At 51.2% G+C, this 21,624-nt stretch overlaps 2 protein-coding genes across 4 annotated transcripts in view; one reads left to right on the forward strand and one right to left on the reverse strand.

Annotated features, from left to right (window-relative positions):
- Positions 1–1,289: 1,289 nt before the first annotated feature.
- LOC122485589 (2',3'-cyclic nucleotide 3' phosphodiesterase) lies at positions 1,290–8,067 on the forward strand. Its single transcript, XM_043584483.1, has 4 exons — positions 1,290–1,438; positions 2,622–3,291; positions 5,033–5,172; positions 6,546–8,067. Exons 1-4 carry the CDS (start codon positions 1,436–1,438, stop codon positions 6,993–6,995), a joined length of 1,263 nt encoding a protein of 420 aa, XP_043440418.1. The 5' UTR covers positions 1,290–1,435; the 3' UTR covers positions 6,996–8,067.
- Positions 7,070–21,624, reverse strand: part of DNAJC7 (DnaJ heat shock protein family (Hsp40) member C7) — a 29,736-nt gene continuing 15,181 nt past the window's right edge. For all 3 annotated transcript variants that reach the window (XM_043584480.1, XM_043584481.1, XM_043584482.1), the window contains exons 6-14: positions 18,520–18,638; positions 17,867–18,020; positions 17,171–17,335; positions 16,259–16,350; positions 12,877–12,950; positions 12,337–12,483; positions 11,709–11,861; positions 10,109–10,171; positions 7,070–9,669 (exon numbers count right to left, since the gene is read on the reverse strand). In XM_043584480.1, the coding sequence (XP_043440415.1) occupies positions 9,632–9,669; positions 10,109–10,171; positions 11,709–11,861; positions 12,337–12,483; positions 12,877–12,950; positions 16,259–16,350; positions 17,171–17,335; positions 17,867–18,020; positions 18,520–18,638 (1,005 nt within the window). In that variant the 3' untranslated portion in view covers positions 7,070–9,631. The remainder of the gene's footprint in view (positions 9,670–10,108; positions 10,172–11,708; positions 11,862–12,336; positions 12,484–12,876; positions 12,951–16,258; positions 16,351–17,170; positions 17,336–17,866; positions 18,021–18,519; positions 18,639–21,624) is intronic.

Here is a 21,624-nt window from a genome sequence, read left to right on the forward strand (position 1 = left end):
ATTGTGCCTCCCTCCTCTCCCACAAGAGCCTTAGAGAACGAATAACCCAGCTCAACCCAGCTCGAGGTACCGCATTCCAAGCGAAACTCTGACCTGACCCTGACCAGGTGACAAACACAGACCCCAAGCAAGGGCTGACCCAGAGCGTGTTCAAGGTGAGACGGGTGGTCCTCTCCCCCAAGCCCTGTCCAAGGACCGCATGGAAGAAATGAGAGAGGTGCTAAGAAGAAAGGGTTTCAGGAGGGTGAAGAAACAGGTAAGCTCCAAGGAACCAGGCTAACTTAAAGAGGGGAATAGAGGTATGTCTGCCCAGGCACCGGTCATCTGTTCATCTTGCTGAGTGCCTACTGTGTTCAGGGCACTGTGGGAGGCTTTATGGAAGAAATAATGATGGGACAGCCTCAGCCGTCACAGTGAGGAAGCCCTACTTGTAAACCCTGAAGCCTGGAAGGCAGAAAGAAGTGAATGCTGGCACTGACAGGGGCACTGTGTTCTAGAAACCCAGCTGGAGAAAGTTCCTGCCCAAGTACAGGGAGCAGCCCCAAGTAGGAGTGGCAGCTCGCCTGCACCTGCGCCACTTCCGGGCGGCATGGTCAAGTAAATCAGGCTCCCGCAAGCTTGTTTCCTCCTCTGTAGGATGGGTATCTGTCTCCCGGGTTGGTGTGAGGCTTCTAGGGGTGCTTAGCAACAGCACTTGGTACACGGGAAGCTCTCAAAAATCCAACCGAGCTTTCAGTGGCTTCCCAGAGGTGGTGGTGGCTGAACAGCTACCTCAGGGGATAAGCTAGGATTTCACTACGTTATCCACCTGTCCCTTGGCTATTGCCATCCTTGTTCCATTTCTGCAGTCCTTGTAGGTGTTAGGGCTGACGTGACGCTAGCTAGGACCAGGCCCCGACTAGGGTGAGGCGAGTGAGGCATTTCAGATGCAATTTTTCATAAGGTGCCAAGAAACTCAGTAAGCGACATAACAGTATTTTAACATAATATTGTAAAACACACACAAATTAACGCAAACCCCCACGATGAATAAAATACCAAAATTTTAAATAAAGACAGGATCTGCCTTTGCCCTTGCACGCCCCTGCCTCCCTGGCTTCACCCTAATCCCGCTGTGGGACCAGGGAAGGGTGACTGCCTCCCTCTTTCTAGAGCTCGGCTGGAACTCTGGAGGACACAGGTGCGCCGCGGCTCAGCTGGGCGCTGGGCGGCCGCTTCCTCCCGCGCGCAGTCAGTTTCGGGTTTCGATTCGCCGCGCCTGCGCCGAGAGCCCCGCCCCGGCCCGCCCCGGCCCGCCGCGCGCTCCGCCCCCCGGGCTATATAAGGCTGCTCCGCGGGGGTCGTGCCACCGCTGGGCTCCGTGTCCCTCCGCGCAGGCGGGCGGTCCCGGAGAGCTAGTGCCTGCCTAGGCGGCGACGGCGGCGCCCCCCTCATCATGGTGAGCGGGCGCGGGGAGGCGGGAGCGGAGGGAGCGGGCCGGGCCGGCGAAGTACCCTTACGGAAAACGGGAGTGTGGGGGGATTTTCGGGAGGAAGTGCCATGCAAATGAGCACTCGAAGTTCCGGAGTTGAGCTCTGGCTTTCTGGGCCGTGGAGTGCAGCCCGAGGTAGGGGAGACGCGAGCCGAGTGGGAGGGCGGCACGGCCGCCGCAGGAGGGCGGGTGCCGGGCGCCGCGGGAGCCGGGCAGACCGAGTCTGGGTCGGGGGTAGCGCGGGGTGGGCATTCCTCGCCTTCTCCGGCCCGCGGGCCTTGTCTGAGAAAAGCGAGGGCCAGCGCAGCGCTCGGAGTGCTGCTGCCTGGGGGCGGAGCCGCTGTGGGAGACCGCGTACCGCAACAAGTGTTACCACTTGTGGCTTTTAGCGGGGCGGCAAACAAGTGGCTCAGGGAGGTGCCGCTGACAAAGTGGTGGACAGAACTGGACCCTGGACTCAGGTGCCCTGGACCGCGCGGTCCTGGGGCAGGCACAAAGACCACGACTTTGTTGGGGGGGCCAAGGGCAGAGGAGGAGGTGGCAGGCGTGGTGAATGAGGCCCTTTGTGCGGCGCTCTCCTGCCCTGCCCCCCACCAGGCCTTCTGTGGGACCATTGTCCCCCCCCCATCCCAGACAAGAGAGTATTATCTGTTGCTGCCCTTGTTCGGGGGAGGGAGGCAGTCTTTGGGTAACCCTTCTCCACCCCCACCCTCCTCTGCACACCCAGAGCCAGGGCAGCTGTGGCTTTGCCCAGACATAGCAGCCCCACCTCCAAAGAGGTCATCCTTAATAGGTGCCAGGAATATAAAATTAGGGTCCCCTCCTAGAACTACAGGCGCACACTTCACGCTTTCCCTTGAGAGGTGGCAGCAGTGGGGGATCCTTGAAGCTATAGCTCCAGCCGGAGGGAATTAAGAGTTGAGGAGCGCCCTGACAAGCTCTCCCCTCCCTCCTCTACAACCAGAAGCCTACGGCTACATACTACAGAGAAGGGAAAGGTCCGAGCTCGGCAGGGTGCCCGCAACCCCGGGGCTGCTTGTAACTCCGGGCTGGGAGCCTCGATTGGTAGGAGGCCAGAGACAAGGGGCGAGAGACTGGCGGGGTGGCCCCAGACGAGCTGGCTGACTCTGCTCTTCCCCTCCTCACACAGAATAGAAGCTTCTCCCGAAAGAGCCACGCGTTCCTGCCCAAGATCTTCTTCCGCAAAATGTCATCCTCAGGGGCCAAGGACAAGCCTGAGCTGCAGTTTCCTTTCCTGCAAGATGAGGAGACGGTGGCCACACTGCAAGAGTGCAAGACGCTCTTCATCCTGCGAGGCCTGCCGGGGAGCGGCAAGTCCACGCTGGCGCGGGTCATTGTGGACAGGTACCGCGACGGCACCAAGATGGTGTCTGCCGACGCGTACAAGATTAACCCCGGCATTCGAGGAGACTTCTCTGAGGAGTACAAGCGGCTGGACGAGGACCTGGCGGCCTACTGCCGCCGGGACATCCGCGTCCTGGTGCTGGACGACACCAACCACGAGCGGGAGCGGCTGGAGCAGCTCTTTGACATGGCCGACCAGTACCAGTACCAGGTGGTGCTGGTGGAGCCCAAGACGGCGTGGCGGCTGGACTGTGCCCAGCTCAAGGAGAAGAATCAGTGGCAGCTGTCGGCCGACGAGCTGAAGAAGCTGAAGCCGGGGCTGGAGAAGGACTTCCTGCCGCTCTACTTCGGCTGGTTCCTGACCAAGAAGAGTTCCGAGAGCCTCCGCAAAGCCGGCCAGGCCTTCCTGGAGGAGCTGGGGAACCACAAGGCCTTCAAGAAGGAGCTGCGACACTGTAGGTGGCAGGCTGGCCAGGGTGCGGGCGGTTAGCCTCATTCGCGAGCCTCCCTCGCTGGGCACGGGGTGCTGTGTGCCCGGGACCGCGTGGTGTCCCCGCGTCGGGAGCCGGCTGTGCCAGGCAGGTGGAGGCTCACCTGGTGTGAGGCACGGTGGGCTTTGGGGGGAGGCGCTCCCCAGGGCACCTCTCCTCTCACTGCTCCCTTCCCCCCCCCCCCCCCCCCCCCCCCCCCCCCCCCCCCCCCCCCCCCCCCCCGCCCATAGAGACCACTGACCCTGTCTTCGGGGCAGGAAACACAGACAGGAAGTGCATCAACATTTCGTATAACCTTAGAGGGAGGATCTGGTCCCGTTGTCTTCTAACTTGTTTTTAGCCGCAGAACCATCTTTTGAGATAAAGTATTCCACGGAGGGGGCGCCTGGCTGGCTCAGTGGGAAGAGCACCCGGCTCTTGATCTCAGGGTCATGCGTTTGAGCCCCGTGTTGGGTGTAGAGATTACGAAAAATATAAACTTAAAATATTCCATGGAATCCTAAGCTGCCCCAAACTGACAGGACTATTGTGACCTCATTGAGGATGGGTCCCAGGTCTCAGGCTGGTTTCCCCCCATTTTGGACCATCTTTCTACTTGCAGTGTCCCCACCCATGTTTCTGTGTTACCACTCAGAGGCAGGTGATTTGTGCCTGCGCGTTGCTCAGAGACCCTTCTTGGCTCCTAAGGCTGGAATGCTGGGAAACCAGGGAGCCGTGGAGCCTATGGTGACATCGTCCAGGTGTGACCCCTGTGCCCGGAATGGCTTGGCAGAAAAGCACCGGCCAGGCAGGGCTCCTGGTTAGAGCTGGTGGCTCTGCCTTGGAGAGTGGCTGCCTCTTGAAACTGCTTTTACCGTTAAAAACTACAATCCTTTTCTGCCTGCGACACAGCAGGAGAAATGTAATGGGCCTGCTCTCGGGTCTCCCTCCCCTGGGGAGGGTAAGCGACATCCTCGCAGGGACTAGACTCTGGGAGTAAATAGGACAGACCTAGTGACTCGGAAGCTAGCCACAGGCCTAGAGTCTGGAAATTGAAACCCCAGATACTCCAAGTCTCGCCACGTAATATCTCTTCATATCCCAAGCATGGTCTCCTCCACCAAACAGGCCTGCAAGGTACATGCTCTGGTGACCAGGTAACTTCTTGTCCAGGAAGCTCCGAGTGCAGTGGGGCACGACTCGGAGTGACCCTGGGAAAATGGGTGTATAGTCACCCTGATGGTACTTGATAAAGACAGATAAGGGTCGATCACTTGCCCCAGGCCGAAGGGCTTGTGAGTGGGCTGGGATATTAATTATGCTCCGACTCCTTCCATTGTGCCGCACAGTTCCAACACTCCTTTGCCTTTCTACCCTATTTTTCATGACTTGCTTCCCTCTTTCAGACGTGTAGCTGCTGAAGCCGATTCCCTTGGCCTCTGCTGCCTGTCCCTGGGTTATAAGTGCCTTAGTTTTCAAATCTGGAAAAGAGCTATAAAAATCTGCATAACTAACGTGAAGTCAGGGAATTTAGACACCTTTTTGTAGCTCTGGCGTGGCTGTTTGACCACCTAGTAAATGAGTGAATTATCGTGGATTACTAAGGAACTTCTGTTTGATCTCCAGTTTTTTTTTTTTTTCCTCTTGAGCCTCCATGGCTGTGGTGACAGATGTCGGGATGGCCCCTGCTCTCCTGCCCTGACTGCCCCACTCTCTCTCCCTGCAGTTGTCTCTGGGGATGAGCCCAGGGAGAAGATTGAACTGGTCACCTACTTTGGGAAGAGACCCCCAGGCGTGCTGCACTGCACAACCAAGTTCTGTGACTACGGGAAGGCTGCTGGGGCAGAAGAGTATGCCCAGCAGGATGTGAGTGCCCCCCAGGGACACCCAGCTGAGGTGGGGAGAGGGCAGGGTCTCCTGGAGATGGGTGCCGGCTCAAGGCAGGGACCAGAAACCAGACAGCCTCTCAGAAGAAATGGCATCTCCTGCTCCCTTCACCCCTCCACAGGCTTAGTCACACAGATGTCACCTACCCTTTCTGGGGAGCACCCTCCTGCCCAGCACGCCACTGGCCTGTGCATTCACCCCGGAGGCCCGCCCACCAGAGCATTTTACTTTTGATGCCCAGCAGCAGACTTGTGCTCTGGCCTAAGCTTGTGTGGAGTCCCGAAGGCCAGGTGTCCCCTGCCCCCAGGGAGCCTGGTACTCTGACGTCCCTGTCCCTGGGTCCTAGGCCCGGTCTTGCCCTGGAGTAGGGCGCATGGAGGGATAGTGAGGCTTGTTGGCTTTGAGGTGCCAGACCCCTCCCTCCCGCTCTGCTGCCGCCCCCAGCCTCTGCCGTGTGGTCCTTACGCAGCAGGTGTCGCCCGGCCGCACGCTGCTGTCTCCAGCCTCCCTGGTGTCTCCCCTGCTCGTCTGCCTAGGTTGACGCGGCAGCCATCTTCCTGTTTATTGGTCTCCCCAACTTGCATTCTTTACTTTGGTTTGTGGTAGTGTTCTTGGCACCTAGCACAGCTGCATGAATGAATACGTAACATTGTCCACTACCATCCCAACCACTCATGCGTGTAACGGTATTTATTAAGCACCTGTTCTGCGCTAGACACAAGGGATTGTGAGCAAAAGTGGAGACGTGTTTATGGTCAGTCGGGAAAGATGGCCTTTTTCAGAGAATCAGATATAACCAGACATGTAATCAGATGTAAACCAAGGTGTACGGGGTAGACTCTGGTTGAAGGCATTGACTTCTGGCCCCACCCTGTCCTCTGGGATATTGCCTGGGTACCAGGGTGGCTTATTACCAGGATGAACCGGACAGCAATGGCATTGGCACTTGTCACATGCCTGTTACTCTTCTAGAGTCTTCACCCAGATACTCCTTTAATCCAGGCACCGAGGTAGGTTCTAGTATCCCTGTTTTACAGGTGAATAAGCCAACACGGCAAGGTTAAACAGCTTGCTCGGAGCCCTGCAGCTGGTGGGCAGGGGCAGGGGGATGGCTGAGTTCAGGGAGTCTGGCTTCCAACTCCGCCCATGTCTGGCACCTCTGGTACCTTGGCTTTGTCACATTAGCCTGAACGGTGTCCATAGAAAGATGTCCTCCTGGAACACACGGGCTGCGTGCGGCTTTCCCCCCAGGGCTCGGCTGCCTCGTGCTCACCTCTGTCAGGTCCATCCTTGGTCAGCTGTCCACCGCAGGGGCCACCACCTCCAGCTTAGCTGTCGTCCTCTCCCCACAGGTGGTGAAGAAATCCTACGGCAAGGCCTTCACACTGACCGTCACTGCCCTCTTCGTGACGCCCAAGACTGCCGGAGCCCGGGTGGAGCTGAGCGAGCAGGAGCTGCCGCTGTGGCCAAATGACGTGGACAAGCTGTCCCCCTCTGACAGCCTGCCCCGGGGCAGCCGTGCTCACATCACCCTCGGCTGCGCGGGGGACGTGGAGGCCGTGCAGACGGGCATTGACCTCCTGGAGATTGTGCGGCAGGAGAAGGGGGGCAGCCGAGGCGAGGAGGTGGGTGAGCTACACCGGGGCAAACTCTACTCCTTGGGCAGCGGGCGTTGGCTGCTGAGCCTGGCCAAGAAGATGGAGGTCAGGGCCATCTTCACGGGGTACTACGGGAAGGGCAAACCTGTGCCCACGCACGGCAGCCGCAAGGGGGGTGCCTTCCAGTCCTGCACCGTCATCTGAGTGTCCTTGCTGCGGTCAGCCCCTTGCTCCTTACAGGGAGAGCGGGGAGAGGGAAGCATGCCTTCTGCTTCATCTTTAAGATTTTTTTTTTTTTTTTTTTTTTTTTTACTCAAAGTTAACCTTCTTGTAACTTTTTAAAAACTTGTAACTTTTCTTGCCCACCCTCGTCCCGCTAATGCCCAAGCTTTCAACACAAGGTGGGGTAGGAGGCACCATTCAGGAACCCAGAGCAAAGCTGCCCAGGCTGAGCCAAGCTGGGCCTGGAACTGCAGCCACAACCCCGAGCCCAGCTGCCTGTTACTGGTTCCCCTGCCCCTGCCCAGAGCTGGCCAGTGGGGTGGAGGGGGTCACCTCAGAGCTGCAGGTACCCAGAGGGCGGTCACTGCAGCTGTGGGAAACCGGCGATGGATTCAGGGTGGGGGGGAATCCCTGGGCTTAGACCCTGGATCTTAATCATTGCAGCCCCAGGAAGTCTGGGGCTTTTTACCAGAATAGAAAAAGGGGTGTACGTCCCACCTTTGGCTCTAAGTGCCTGTCCTCTCCTCCTCCACACTGTAACTAGGGAACAGTTGGATAAGTAGGGGAGAAAAGAGAACAGTCAGCAACAGCCACTCCCGGATGGCCACAGGGCTTCCCCCTTCCTGGGATGGGGACGGGCTGGCCATCCTTTCCAGCCGTGTGGCTCTGCTGTGGGGATGGGGAGATCAAAGCCAGAGAAAGTACCTCGGTGGGGAAGCTCCAATCTTGCCGTCTGCCCAGCCCAACTTGCCTCCTTAATGCCTCTGCAGGCCCATGTGCCTCCTCCAAAGGGCGTCAGTTGGTGGGGACCACGAGCCAGTGGGGTGGACGCCTGGCTGTTAAGGGCCAAGCCCTGCCTGGTGCCTCCGGGAAGGGGTTTGGAACATCGGTGCCTGTGCTGCGGTTCCTGGGGTGCCCTCTGCTGCCCCTTGCTCAGTAATAGGGCCTTGCTCATTGAGTTGTTACTGGACGAAAGTGCTCGAGTTACTATCCTGGCTTTGCCCAACCTCAGTGACTTGTAAGACTGACAGTGAAATAAACCGTGTTAATCCTGGCCGCGTGCAGTCTCTCTCACCCCTTCTGTGCCCAGCTCAGGCCTCCCTGGGGCCGGGGTTGGCGTATCAGGACTGGCTTTGTCCCGCAGCGTGGGGCCATCGGTCCTGTCTCCCCTCTGCTGGCCGGGCACAGCTGTGGTGAGGCTGGGCAGCTGAACAGTGTTGGCTTTCATGAGGAGGCAGAACGGAGAGAGGCTGATCTTAGACGGGCACAGAAAGTGGGGGCTGCCTGGGTCTGAGGGACGTGGAGTGGAGCCTGTCTCCCCCACTGACTGCAGCAGTGGGCCCACAGGTGTGCCAGCCCAAAGCAAGGAGAGGGCCTTCCCAGCAAGACCCACGGTCCCTAGCCTGGGTCCCTCAGTCCTCTAGGGACGGGCCACCCTTAAACACAAGGCAACACCTGACACTGAGGAGTTCTGTACAGGCCAGTAGGAGCTTATCAGGCCTACCTCGGGCATCCTGTCACCATGGCTTCGGCGACAAAGGGGGAAGACTGGAAAGAGAGGGGCAGGGGCTCAGAAGGAAGAGAAACGTAAGTTACCTGTTTGGTCCACAGTCTTTCCCCAGCCATCGCTACTACCGAAGCGCCAAAAGTCTAAGCTTCAGCCAAAGTCTCAAGTGTCTCTGCCTGGAACTCCTAGAAAGATTACTTGCAACAAACACTGAACTTGACCCGGATAGCAGGACCCTGACCACTGTTTCCTTCCCCAGTTTGCCTCCCACACAGAAAGGGACACCAGTGGAGAAAGTGAGGAGTATATGCTAAGAATGCTGTCTCTAAGCGTGTGAGTTTAAGGTCTGTGCCCCAGGAGCTGCACGTCCCACCTGGAATGGGCCTGGGGGTCAGGGAGGCCAGGATTTTGTCCTGGTCCCCAGCTCCCTTAGGCTACACTGGCAATAGGGCAGCAAGGGGGTCTGGGTCAGCCCAGCCACGTTCCATGTGAGCTCTGGACACACACAGCCTCTGGTGATTTGTGGTGGCCCTTACATCAAATAAACCCGTTCTCTGAACTCAACTTCCCCATGACTGACATCAGGCTGGGCCCAACAACATACTCAGGGCCTGCTGGGTACTCACATGCTCAACAGGTTTGGGAGAGGCGGCCAGCATCCCATTGCCATCAGGCCCTAGGTGCCCACATGCCCTGTGGGGCAGCTTGCTGAGCCTAAAATCCATGCCAGCACCAGCTCCGTGCTGGGGGCTCAGCTTCTGGCCCACCGAGTCTGAAGTGACACAAAGCAGCTGCCAGAGCAAAGTGCCAGAAAGGGTCAAAACATTTTATTCTCTTAATTTTTTTTTTCTTTTTTAATAAAGTTAAACAGTAAAACAAAAATTCACAAGCTGCCTCCCTGTCCACCCCCCGCCTCCCTCCCCTCCCCGCAGTCTTCGGCGCTGGCTCCCTCTCCTTCCCCCCACTCACACAGACACAGGGCATCCAACTAAGAAAACGAAACTGCTCTAAGGATGGGGAGATGAGATGAAGGGAGGAGGTGAACTGTGCCCACGTTCAAGGTTACATTGAGCAAGTCTCCACTTTCTGGGTTCTGGATGGTTTCCTCTCCTTAGCCAAACTGAAAAAAGAAATTCCCTGGACCAGATGCTGTAAGGGAAAAGAAGGGCTTGTTAGTTGAATCTGTGTGGGAAGATCACTTTGCTCTGATTATGGGAAAGTCTTCAAGGGCTGCTTCAAGTTCAAACAGAAAAGCTGCCAAGTCAATCAACAGCCTGGGCCTGGGGGTATGAGGGGAGCAGGTGAGCAGCTGTCTGTGCAGCTTCTAACCTTCACTCTTGGAGAGGCCCTGGTACTAGACCGCGTGAACGCCTCCCTGGCCCTGCAGAGGTGTGGCACCAATGGTCCCGAGGCATGGTGCACCCAGGAACTTCCCTACCGCCATCCTCAGCAGCACCTGTGTGGATCGGTACCCTGCTGGGGGGGGTTCTGTCACCTCTACTTAAGGGCCCCCCTGACTCTCCCATAGCGGGGAGCTGCATTATGGGCCTGTGATCTGGAAGCTCCCAAGAGCAGCGGGCATACCCACCTTCAAAGCTGAAGCCCCCAGGACCGCCAAAGAATGCCTTGAAGATATTGTTTGCGTCAAAATCTGTGCAGCAAAGTGAGAAACAGGGAAGGGGCAAAAGGTGAACAAGTTAGACCTGTCTGAAAAGGAACTTAGGATGACATGGCAGATGGGCCCCCAAGCTTTCCCAGACACACCCCTCACCTCCTTTCCCTAAAGTCATTGATGGGGGTGGGCACACGTATCCCCACCCCCCATGCCTAATCCCACTCCTGGCACATGTTCCCTTCTCCTTCCCAGCGCAAACCTGAAGGAAAGCTTTCTTCACCTCCACCTACTTTGCTGGACCTTCTTCACAACAAGTGGGATGCCATTTGCACTTACATAAGACTTTCCTCACACTCTCTATAATGCTGGGCTGCTACTGAAAAGGCTAAAATCTATCACTTCAGTGCTACCAACACTAAATGTAAGAGTAAGTTCTAAGATTTATTGTATTCATTTGATTCCATGCTGTCTAGACTAAATGCCAGAAAAAAAGCACCATGGCTTATGAAGTACCTACTAGGTGCCAGTCGTGGTGCTCGGTACTCTGCATGCCTTACATCATCCCCAGTTTATACTCAACAAAACCAGGTAGGAGCTCAAGTAACTTGCTCAAGATCACGTGGCCAGTGAAGGCAATAGAACTGAACATTCCAACTCCTGCCTGACTCCAGTACTGTGCCCTCATCACCAGGCCACAGCAGGTCTGCTGCCCCTACCCGCGTCTCCGTTGCTAAAGCCCACAGAGGACGCATCTCCATCAGCTGATCCAGCAGGCACATTGTATCCAGATGCAAATTCTTCCTTGCCTCTCTGTATCTGCTCATCTTGGGCCCCCTAGCTCAGGTAATGGCTCCATCCAGTCAGCCGTCCAAAGCCACTCAAGTTCATCCTTCCCCTCTTCCAACACAGACAGGAATCAAGCCCTGCCCTCCCACTGTGCCCTCCGATTCTCTCCCCCTTCACTGCACCAAAGCGCCTCTCCTCACTGCCACCACAAATATTCTGCCACCTAACTCTGGTTCATAGTTCCCCTACTTAGGATCCTTCAACAGTGGGGGAAACTTCTAACCAACAGGAAAAAAACCCATATTGCCTACTCTAGCCCCTGCAGGGGGATCCAGCTACTCTGGGGCTTCATGCCTTAGTACCCCCTGCCTCAGACACCCTCTATTCTTCTACATTCAGCCCCTTACAGCTCCCCAACGGTATTATTTCTGCACTTCCAAGCCTTCCCTTGCTAGTGCTTATGTCCTCTGCACCCTGGGCACCCACTACATTTGACTGTACTTGTTGGGATTTCACACCCAGGGGTCAGAGGTCAGAAGTGGCTTGTGGGCCAGTTTGCAAAACCCTAGACTGGCTTCTCAGAGCACAGGGAACCTGTTTGATTCACCTTTGTTATTTCCAGCACCCATCACAGTGCCTCACACGTTACAGGTATTTATCTAGGGTGTGCCTTACAAATCACTATGCATCACTAGCTACTATATAGACTCCCCGTTGGAGTGTCTTAAGAAAAATTCTAAAGATCCACACTGGTCAGGTTCGTCCCAGGCTGCCCCAACCAACTCACCACCCATATTCATGCCCTCCTCATCCAGGTCCTGTCCACTGTCATAGCGAGTCTTTTTTTTGGGATCAGAGAGGATGGTAAAAGCTTCTCCAACTTCCTTGAACTTTTTCTCCTCCTCCTTCTGAACTTCGGCACTGGCTCCACTGTGACGATCTAAAGGGAGGAGTATAGGAAGAACTCAGGGTCACAAGAAAATAAAAGTTGAAGAGAAAGACCACTTTATGTCCAATTTTAGAATTTGGTAATTCCAAAATTTGGAGGGTATGGAACTTAGCAACACCTTATTACCTATCAGCTGAAGGGCCAGAAACTTTCTTCCTTTCAAAAGTTTATTTATTTTCAGAGAAAGAGGGAGGGAGGGGGGAAAGAGAGAGCAGGTGAGCACAGGGTAGAGGCAGAGGGGGGAGAGAGAGAATCCTAAGCAGGCTCCGTGCTGTCAGACTGGAGCTTGAGGCGGGGCTCAATTCCATGAACCGCAAGATCACGACCTAAGCCGAAATCAAGAGTCAGATGCCCCATCAACTAAGCCACCCAGGCGCCCCAAGAGCTGGGAACTTTCTGGACCGAGTGCAGCAGGGCCCTCCTGGTTCGTTCTTCCCACCAAGTCCCCTCCCCACACCCACTCTACCTGGATGGTGCATCAAGGCCCGTTTCCGGTAAGCTTTTTTGATCTCATCCTCAGAGGCATTCTTGTCCACGCCCAGAATTTTGTAGTAATCTTTCCTCTTACTCTTCTTCAGTTCCAGCTGTGCATTTTTTAGGAGCTGTTTGTGTTCTAGAAGGAGACATCTAGAGTCAATGGACAAATCTGACTCTGGTTTCCCTTACTAACCCAGATGCCTTGCAGTCAGAAGCCTTGTTAACCATACATACCAGGTGCTTTTATGGTGTTTTCTTTCTGAATATTAAAAAACAAATCTACTCATACTTCAGTTCTGCACATCAGCCTCATTACACATAAAAGGAAGTAAAAGCGATAGGATATAGGGCCAGAAAATAAGTGCCTTGTCCTGCACTTGGGGTCTCTGTTAATTTCTTCCTGGCTGGGGATCAAATAAGCCCCAGGGATGTCCCTGATCTGTGAATCAAACTACTCCTATGTCCAGTTTTAGGGCCTATGAGTAAGACCTCACATTTCCCTGAGAAACAGGCTCTCAAACACCTTTACCTTTTGTTTTCTCCGTCTGATACACTTTTTCATAGTCCCGCACTGCTTCCTCATACTGTTCTGTGTCCATGTAACTGAAAAGGAAATACAGGGGGGTCCATCAACATAAATAGCAATCACCTTCAGTATCACTCTGGGAGAAGAGGCACGGCTCAAGCAAGAGACACACACTTTCGGTTGAGATGCTTCATGAAACAGGAATCCTTAAGCTAGCTGTGAGAAAAAATTAACTACCAGTTCCTCAAGTAAAAAGAGGTCTCACGCCACTTGCACCCAACCAGCGAAGTGATACTCTGCTTTGAGCAGAAAGCAACTAAGGGGAGAAAGTTCCCTCTGCTTTCAGAGCCACCAAAAGGCATCTGGATTGCCACAGGACAAGGCAATGTGAAGGCTCGTACTTGACTGATTACTTGGGATTAAAATGCAAGAGGAAAAGATCATGAAGTGAGAGCGGTGAATATGGAAAAGCTTTGAAACCTGCAGTGCCATAAACATGCAGGGCCAGCTCCAATCCAGAGTACAAGTGGGATTAGTGAGCCACTAGAAGGATCGAGTTCAAGATGGTGGCTGCTGGCAAATGCCTCCACTAAGACTAATCAATCTGAGAGACGGAGGTAAGTGAGAGAAAAAGGAGACTCTAAACGCAGGCTTGCTTTTATTTCAGGAGTGTAGAAGAAAGGCGGGGGGGGGGGGGGCTGCCCCAAGATGGGCGGAATCTAGCTTGAAAGGCTGATTGCCAGACCTGTTAAGACCTTCTTTTCCACAGAAGCAAAGTGGCATTTTCCATGTCCCGAAGAGATCACTGGTGCCAAGACTGGCCTACCGATTAAACAGACTGTGTAGGAGTTCCAGAGACAGACCCCATCGGCTGGGGAGCAGGAGTGACTGTGCGGCACAGCTAGCTGCTGCCCAACAAAGACCAAGTTTACTACACTGCCACCACACATCCCATCTGTGCAAACATCAGAGCCCCGGGGGGCTTAGAGGCCAGAGCAGAGGGGTGCTGCTGATGTGGCTGGCAAGACAGAGCCCAACTTCTTAGGCATCTCTGATTTTCTGGCAACATCTTGATTTACAATTTTAATTAAACAATGGTGACAAAAACCAGTGCCCTGTGGACACTGGGCACAAATGTTACCAGGAGCTCAGAGAACCCATTTACAGCATGAAGAGTAGTATTAAGCTGATGGTCCCGGGTGTAGAATGATCTGTCAAATAAGTAACCTTAATGAACTTTCAATGCCCTTTTGGAATGTATTAAACAAGCTTGTTATTACAATGATTTACATTTTTACTTAACGTGTTTTTTTTAAATTCAAGGACATCTTTCCATTTAAATTTTTTTTCTATTGTCATACACCTGAAACATTACAACACTGTATGAAAACTATACATCTATTTTTTAAAAAGTATTTTTTTTAAGTTGAAGAAAATGCAGAGAAGTAGAGCTTTAGGGAAAATGGGAAACTGCAATGCATGATGGGAGATGTAGCAGAAATCTGGCATCTCCCCGTCTTTAGGGATAAGTTGAGGTAGCAGTCAGGACTCTGGTAAGGGTTTGGCCTGAACTAATCTCCACTACTTCATGTCAGTCCCAGCTGCTTGAGGGGACTGTTTGCCAAGTTCTTGGCCAACTGTGCCCCAAAGTGCACGCTGTGCCCCGTGGTGGGATCTCAAAGGCAGAGCCACTCAGAGGACAGTTCTGTTTCTACCACAAAGATAAACTGTCAGTTGTCTGATTAAAGCCATTTGATTTTTCTTTATTGAACACATATCAAGATAGAATTGTCCACCCCTTTATCTTGCTAACAAACCAAGAATATTCTCTCCCCATTCTCTGTTCAAACACAGCAGAGTATCCACTGAGTTGACACAGTGTCATATATATAGCCACTCCCGCCCCACTAGACGCTTAGGGGATTCTCCTTGTTTGCTCTTTCAGATAACATCACAGTAAACGTGCACATAGCATTCTGGATCTGTTAACATTAGTCTTTAGCTGGATCATAGGGTACTTGCTGTCTTCCAAAGCTTCCATGTTTGCCTGCCAGCAGTTTGCAAACATGAGATGATAGACAGCTAGTTTCAGGATCTATAATACAATTCTGTGTATGTTTCTGTTTGATAGACTTACTCATCTACTTAGAAATCCACTTGGAAAAAAAAAAAGCACCACATACAGAAGCACTTTTCCTGTTTTCAAAAAAAGTGGATCATTTTGGGAAAACTAAAAGGGAGGCAGGCCACACCCTGCACCAATGAGACTGAGGAGCTTGAAGAATGAAGGGCTCATCAGGCATCAGTAGCAGCACCTCTTTGGATGTGACATTTCAGGACAAGGAACGGAATGAACGAATGCTGGAGAATTAGTTTACAACAAATAGGTCTTCCTTCTGGAATTTTAAGATAGAATTGTTCTTCTCTGTCTGGGAAATAATCTGAAATAAGAAGAAATGGATTTGGGGGAGGTCTCTCCTAGCCCTTGCTAAGGTTCCTGTCTGCAGAAAAGAGTCTGGTGGGTCCAAGAGTAAGAAGGACATGTAAGCTGGGGAGCACCCCGATTCTGAAGGCGAATCCGGGCACTAGATCTAGGCAGGCACATCCTGGCTCATAAGTCTCCAAGTCACAGAGGTATTTCAAAAAGGGTTTCCTTATACTGCTGGGAGGCTGAGCCAGCTTAAACTCCTTTCTGTCTTCTGTAACCCGGAACAAACAGAAGAAGCAGAACTCTGTCTCTGTCTTCCTCTTTCTTAATTTTTTTTTTTTTTCAACGTTTATTTATTTTTGGGACAGAGAGAGACAGAGCATGAACAGGGGAGGGGCAGAGAGAGAGGGAGGCACAGAATCAGAAACAGGCTCCAGGCTCTGAGCCATCAGCCCAGAGCCCGACGCGGGGCTCGAACTCCCGGACTGCGAGATCGTGACCTGGCTGAAGTCGGACGCTCAACCGACTGCGCCACCCAGGCGCCCCTGTCTTCCTCTTTCAAGCAACATACATTCATTCGACAAAACATTTATTGAGTGAGCACCTACTGTGTGCCAAGCACTGTGCCAAGTTAGAGCAAAAGTGTACAATACAAAATACAATCTCCAAAGGAAATGGATTTAAACTTTAACAAAAGGAATTTGGGTCAGGCATCAGAGGAAACTTACTGACCGTGAGGGGCGTAAGACACAGGCATGGGAGACTGAGGGAGCTGTGCAATCTCCTCGGCTGGAGGTCTATAAAGAGAGTCTAGGGCTGGAACAATCCCACCTAGAGGCAGGGGGAAGGACCAAATGACCTCACAACATCCCTGGGGCTGCTTCAGCATCCATAACGCAATCCCCCTGGCAGGCCGGCAGCAACTCCCTCTTCCCCTCACCCTCCAGCACCACTTACCACTGAGCTCTTCTCAAGTAGGCTTTTATATAAGTGTCATCGAGCTTCACTGCATTTGTGCAGTCTTCTATTGCACCATCTAGTTTCCTAAGCTTCAGGAGAGAGAGAGCAGTCATACTTCACACCTTCGGTGACTGAGGGAGCCCAGAAGCTGTGAGCACGGCTTCACAATTCTAAGAGGATCAGTCATACCAGGCCCCTGTCACACTCATTTCTAGTCACTGAGAAAGCCCTCCAGTATCTCAGAGGGCTACGGACACCGGGTTCAAAACTGGTTTCTCTTCTAAGGGATGGAAGCCAGGCACACTTATGGGCAAGGATAAGCCACCTCTGCCATTCCAGGGTGGTGCCCAAACACGACATGGAAATAGTAAGGGTGGTTCCTGCCCTCCACTCTCCAAAAGGCTAACTACAGGAGTAAGAATCACTGATTTCTGACCACTGGAACGCTACAAGAGCAAGAGCTTGCTCTGGTTTCTCATGGTATGCAGCACTGCAGCAGGTGCTCAGACCATTTTCAGCTGAGCATGCTGGACAAAAAAAACTAAGCCTGCTTCATACTCTAATTTCCTCCAAATCACTCCCGAGAAAGCCACAATCACTTGCTTTGGCAAAAAGTAGCAACAATATTTGCTTAAAAAATTATCCCAAAGCCTCTAGCCATTCCCTTAGTGGAAGGAAGGGATCTTGAGGAAGACCAGATAGGAATATCCTTCCCAGCTGTCCCTCAAGTGCCCTGAAATTCTAGGAAAAAGGTAAAAGCTTGCTTCTCAAAAGGAAGTTCCTAACAAGCTGAGATCTCAACCAAAACCACTATTCTCCTTTCGTGTGGCTTGTCCTTATTAAGCAGACTCCCCAAGATGCCCCTTAAACATATCTCCATAGGCCCCAAGACCCAGACCGAGTGCTTACCTTGGAATTAACCGTACCCCGATTACAGTAGAGTTTAGCATTTGTTTTTATATTGTTAGGGTCTATCCCCAGGGCTTCTGTGTACAGTTCATAGGCTAGCTTGTAATTTCCTTCTTTAAATGCTTTATTCCCATCTTCTTTCTTTGCTTTAAGTGCTTTGGCATTCTACAGGGAAAAGCAAAGGGAGGTTAGTTCACATCCAGGAAATCTCAGACCACCGTACAGAGAGGCCCGAGTCTATTTTCAATTTCTCAGATCCCTGTTGTTTAGCATCTTACAGATCCTTATCCCCCTCCCCTCCAACCCCACCACCTAGGCTATTTGCTGTTCACTAGTGCTTCCTACGGAGTGGACAGGGGAAACCAAGATTTACAAGAGAATACCAATGAGACCTGTGTCACCCAGGGTTTACCTCCACTTCCCAGAATAAGCATTACTATTTTTTCTTTACTGAGGGAAGAAAAAAAAAACACACCTAGTATTAGGAGGATCATATATGATCACATCTGCCTTTAGGCAAATAAAAGTAGTTCTGAAATAATTTCTAAGGAAAGGACCAAGCATCCTGGCAAGGTGGAAAAAGCATGTCCAGCATGCTCACATTTCATGTGGTCCTAGAATCTTCTATTTGTGACTTTCTTAAAGGCTCAAAAAGGAAGCTTTCTTTCCTACTCAGATGTGGGGCCTAGAACTTACTCTGCAAGCCACGCAGGCCTTCTCATGGTCAGGAGCCATCCTGAGAGCCTGTACAAAAAACTGAACCGCCTTCTCAATACAATCTTCATAATAAAGGCAAAGACCTCGTACGTACAGAGCATCTGCGTTGGTAGAATCCATTCGTAGAATGTCACTGCAATAGCCGTAAAGGGACATGCTCAGCTGTGGTTTGGATCTCTCCACCAACACTAACATTTGTGATTACTATAGCCAGTTTTTCTCCTGACCATGTGTCTAGTATGGAAGTATCCAAAGGTAGACAGATCCCAATACCTTCCCCAAATAAACCACCTATATTTATCTCTAATACACTTCACGCATCTCAGTCTTTATTAGAACAGTGGTTGGTAAATTACAGCCCACAGGACCAAATCCTCCCTGCTACTGTTTAGGTAATAAAATTGTATTGAAACCTACCCACATCATCCACTTATCTATCATCGATGGCCACATCTGCACTATCGTGGCAGAGGTGAACAGTTGCAACAGAGACCATATGACCTGCAAAGGACTGATCAGCCCAAGCTGGCCTACCTACAGGACATATGGTAGCTCCTGCTGTCGAGAGCTGCCAGACGGCACCTGTCGAGTGGTATCTGGTGTGTCAAGGCCGAACTGGCCGGACTTCATACCTGGCCACAGACTGTGCTTCCGGATAACGACCTAGCATTGCTAAACATTCTGCTTTGAGGATTTTGAAGCGATGGCAGGCAGGGGCAAATTCTAGGGCACGGTCCATGCAGAAAACAACCTATGGGGAGAAGGAAAGCAAATAACTCTCTTCATTCTGGACTGTACAGAAACATCTTCATTTTAGTTTCGCCACAGGCAACAAACAGATTCAAAGGAAAGTGATATCAGAGTTTAGGAACATATCTAAGTCATTTGATTAAACCACTGAAACAAGGAGAGCAGGTGATCCAAACGATAATGATGACAGCAAACATTAAGTACTTTATATACTGACCTACTTAATGCTCACAACAATTTTATACAGTAATTTCATGAAGTTCCTTATTTTGTAAATGAGAAACTAAATGAAAACGCAGAAATAAAGTAATGTGTTCAAGGTCAACAAAGCTAGTAAGTGATAGAAACAGGATTGGGTCTCACACTGAGACTCCAGAGCCTGTAACTGTAATCACCATGCTAAGCTGCCTCCACACTGAATCATATCCAGTGACTGTGGTCAGAATCACATTCTGCTAATGTAGACTCATTTGCTACTCTGCCTAACTCACCATGTTTAGCCTATTATGTAAGACAAGGATACCCCAAATAACCTGATGTAGACTCATTACTCCTTGTATGATCAGAATGGCTCACAATTCCTTCCTCCCTGTGCCATGAGCCTCATGGCTCACTAAGTACCCTGGTGGCTACCCTTCCACTTCTTAGTACAGAAATATACCAATAAAATGGCGCATTTTAAATGGTCCTAATAGACTTAATCAGAGTACTGCACCCAACATGTTGCTACACAAACTAAAAGGCAAGTTTCTTTCTCTCTCACACACGCACATGGCTGGGATTACTTCAATCTTTCAGCTTGATAAAGACTCTCCATGTATTCCCATCTTCTCTTTAAAAAAAATTTTTTTTTAAACTTTATTTTTGAGAGAGACAGAGCATGAGCAGGGGAGGAACAGAGAGAGAGGGAGACACAGAATCCGAAGCAGACTCCAGGCTCTGAGCTGTCAGCACAGAGCCCAACGTGGGGCTCGAAGTCACAAACCAAGAAATCAGGACCTGAGCCAAAGTTGGACGCTCAACCAACTGAGCCACCCAGGTGCCTCCCCGTTTTTTTTTTAATGTTTGTTTATTTCTGAGACAGAGAGAGAGCGCAAGCAGGGGAGGGGTAGAGAGGGAGACACAGAATCCGAAGCAGGCTCCAGGTTTTGAGCTGTCAGCACAGAGCCCGAAGCAAGGCTCGAACTCACGGACTGTGAGATCATGACCTGAGCAGAAACTGGTGCCCCCCGCCCTCACCCTTTTTCTCTTTTCAGAAGTTTGTTCTCTGAGCTTTCAGTTTTGGGTTAGCTGCTATTCCTGGGAGATCCTTGCTGAATCACCTTCTTGTCCAGTAATAAATGACCCAAAGGAGAAATGTGGAATTAAGGGACACCCATTTCCTCTCAGAATCTGGCCCTGGGGATCAGGAAGAGATGAAGTCTGAAAACTCAGAAGCAGAAATAGGACTAATTCCAGCAAACAGGCAACTGGTTAGACATTCATATAATGGGATACTACATGCCTCTAAAATACAATAAAGATGTTCTCCATATATTAATAAAGATTTCAAGGTCTAAGTGGGGGAGGGGGGAAAACAAAAGGTATAGAACAGTATACAGCATTATTTCCTTCCTCTCATGCAAAAAAAAAAAAAATTAGAAATCTATGCTTCTCTTTGCTTATATGTGTACAACTAAACTGGAAGGGAACAGAAGAAACAAGAACAGTGGTTACTTTAGTGGGTGAGAACTAGGCAGATGGAAATCAAGTTCGGGGGGAATACCTATCACTGAGTATCTGTTTCCACTTCTTTTAACGATGAATGGCACCTATTCAAAAATTTTAATTTGAAAATATGTGGAAACAGGGAAACCCCACGAGCTGCTCTGCTCCACTGGGAAGACTCCTTGCAGGGTTCAGAGCAGTGGTGGGGCACCTCTCTTTCAGGGCACGGGTTACTATCCTGGAAGTCCCAGGACTGTCTGAAGTTTTAGGTATGATGTAGAGTAGAGTCATGGTGCTGACTTTTTCTCCCTTCGACAGAAAAATAATTGGGGGGGAGGTGAAGCAGTCAAATGTAAGCAGCCACACCCTGCTGCCTTCGCAACGCTCTGTGCGGAGATGGTTCTGCCCATTGGGTCAGTGGAGTGTGAGCCGAAGCTCAGTGCCTCACTTCCCACCCCCATCTCCCCACGACCAGGGACAGCTGCAGGCAAAGAAGATCTTTGTTTCTTCCAAGTTCATCTGCTTCCCCTGCCAGGATCATAATTCTTCATTTGTGACATCACCATGAGCTACAGTGGGGGGGCTGGGATGTCACAAACAGAGGATTCTGTCACAAACTGGGGATTCTGGCTCCAGAGTGGGCAAGAGAGAAAAGAAACTCAAAAGATTGCCTTTTGAGACAAAGCTTTTGCCTATGTAAACCTCAGAAAACATGACAGAAGGCAGAATCGCTTTCCAAATACACACACACACACACACACACACAACAAAAAAACTTATGAATCACCGTGGTTATTACAAAGACACTGTGGTTATTAAAACCAATGGACAGAAGAGGGATGCTGATAAGTTAATGCTGGGACTCTGCATAAGCTAATCAGAAATATTTATTACCAAATAAAAGACCTGCACAGTTTTTGACTTATGAATCATTCTTAACTGTATCCTTTTATCAAACATTTATTGAGTCCCTTTTACAGAAAGCACTGAGCAAATTCTCACATGTTCCCTGGATGATACAAACTTTTTTTTTTTTTTAATTTTTAAAGTTTATTTTACATTTTTGAGAAAGAGCATGAGCACAAGCAGGGGAGGGAGAGAGAGGGAGAGAGAGAATCCAAAGCAAGCTCTACAATGTCAGCACAGAGTCTGACTCAGGGCTCAAACCAACCATGAGGTCATGACCTGAGCCAAAATCAAGGGTCGACCACTCAACCGATCCAATACAAACCTCTTTTAAGTGATCCTGAAAACTGATCCTGATCAGTGGTTTTTAACTT

The sequence above is a fragment of the Prionailurus bengalensis genome, chromosome E1 (genome assembly GCF_016509475.1).
Source record: "Prionailurus bengalensis isolate Pbe53 chromosome E1, Fcat_Pben_1.1_paternal_pri, whole genome shotgun sequence".
Lineage (NCBI taxonomy): Eukaryota > Metazoa > Chordata > Mammalia > Carnivora > Felidae > Prionailurus > Prionailurus bengalensis.

Excerpts from the sequence above, each read along its gene's own strand:
- LOC122485589 (XM_043584483.1), top strand. Across the intron at positions 3,292-5,032 it reads CAAGAAGGAGCTGCGACACT|TTGTCTCTGGGGATGAGCCC; the intron begins GTAGGTGGCAGG and ends CTCTCCCTGCAG. Across the intron at positions 5,173-6,545 it reads AAGAGTATGCCCAGCAGGAT|GTGGTGAAGAAATCCTACGG; the intron begins GTGAGTGCCCCC and ends CTCTCCCCACAG.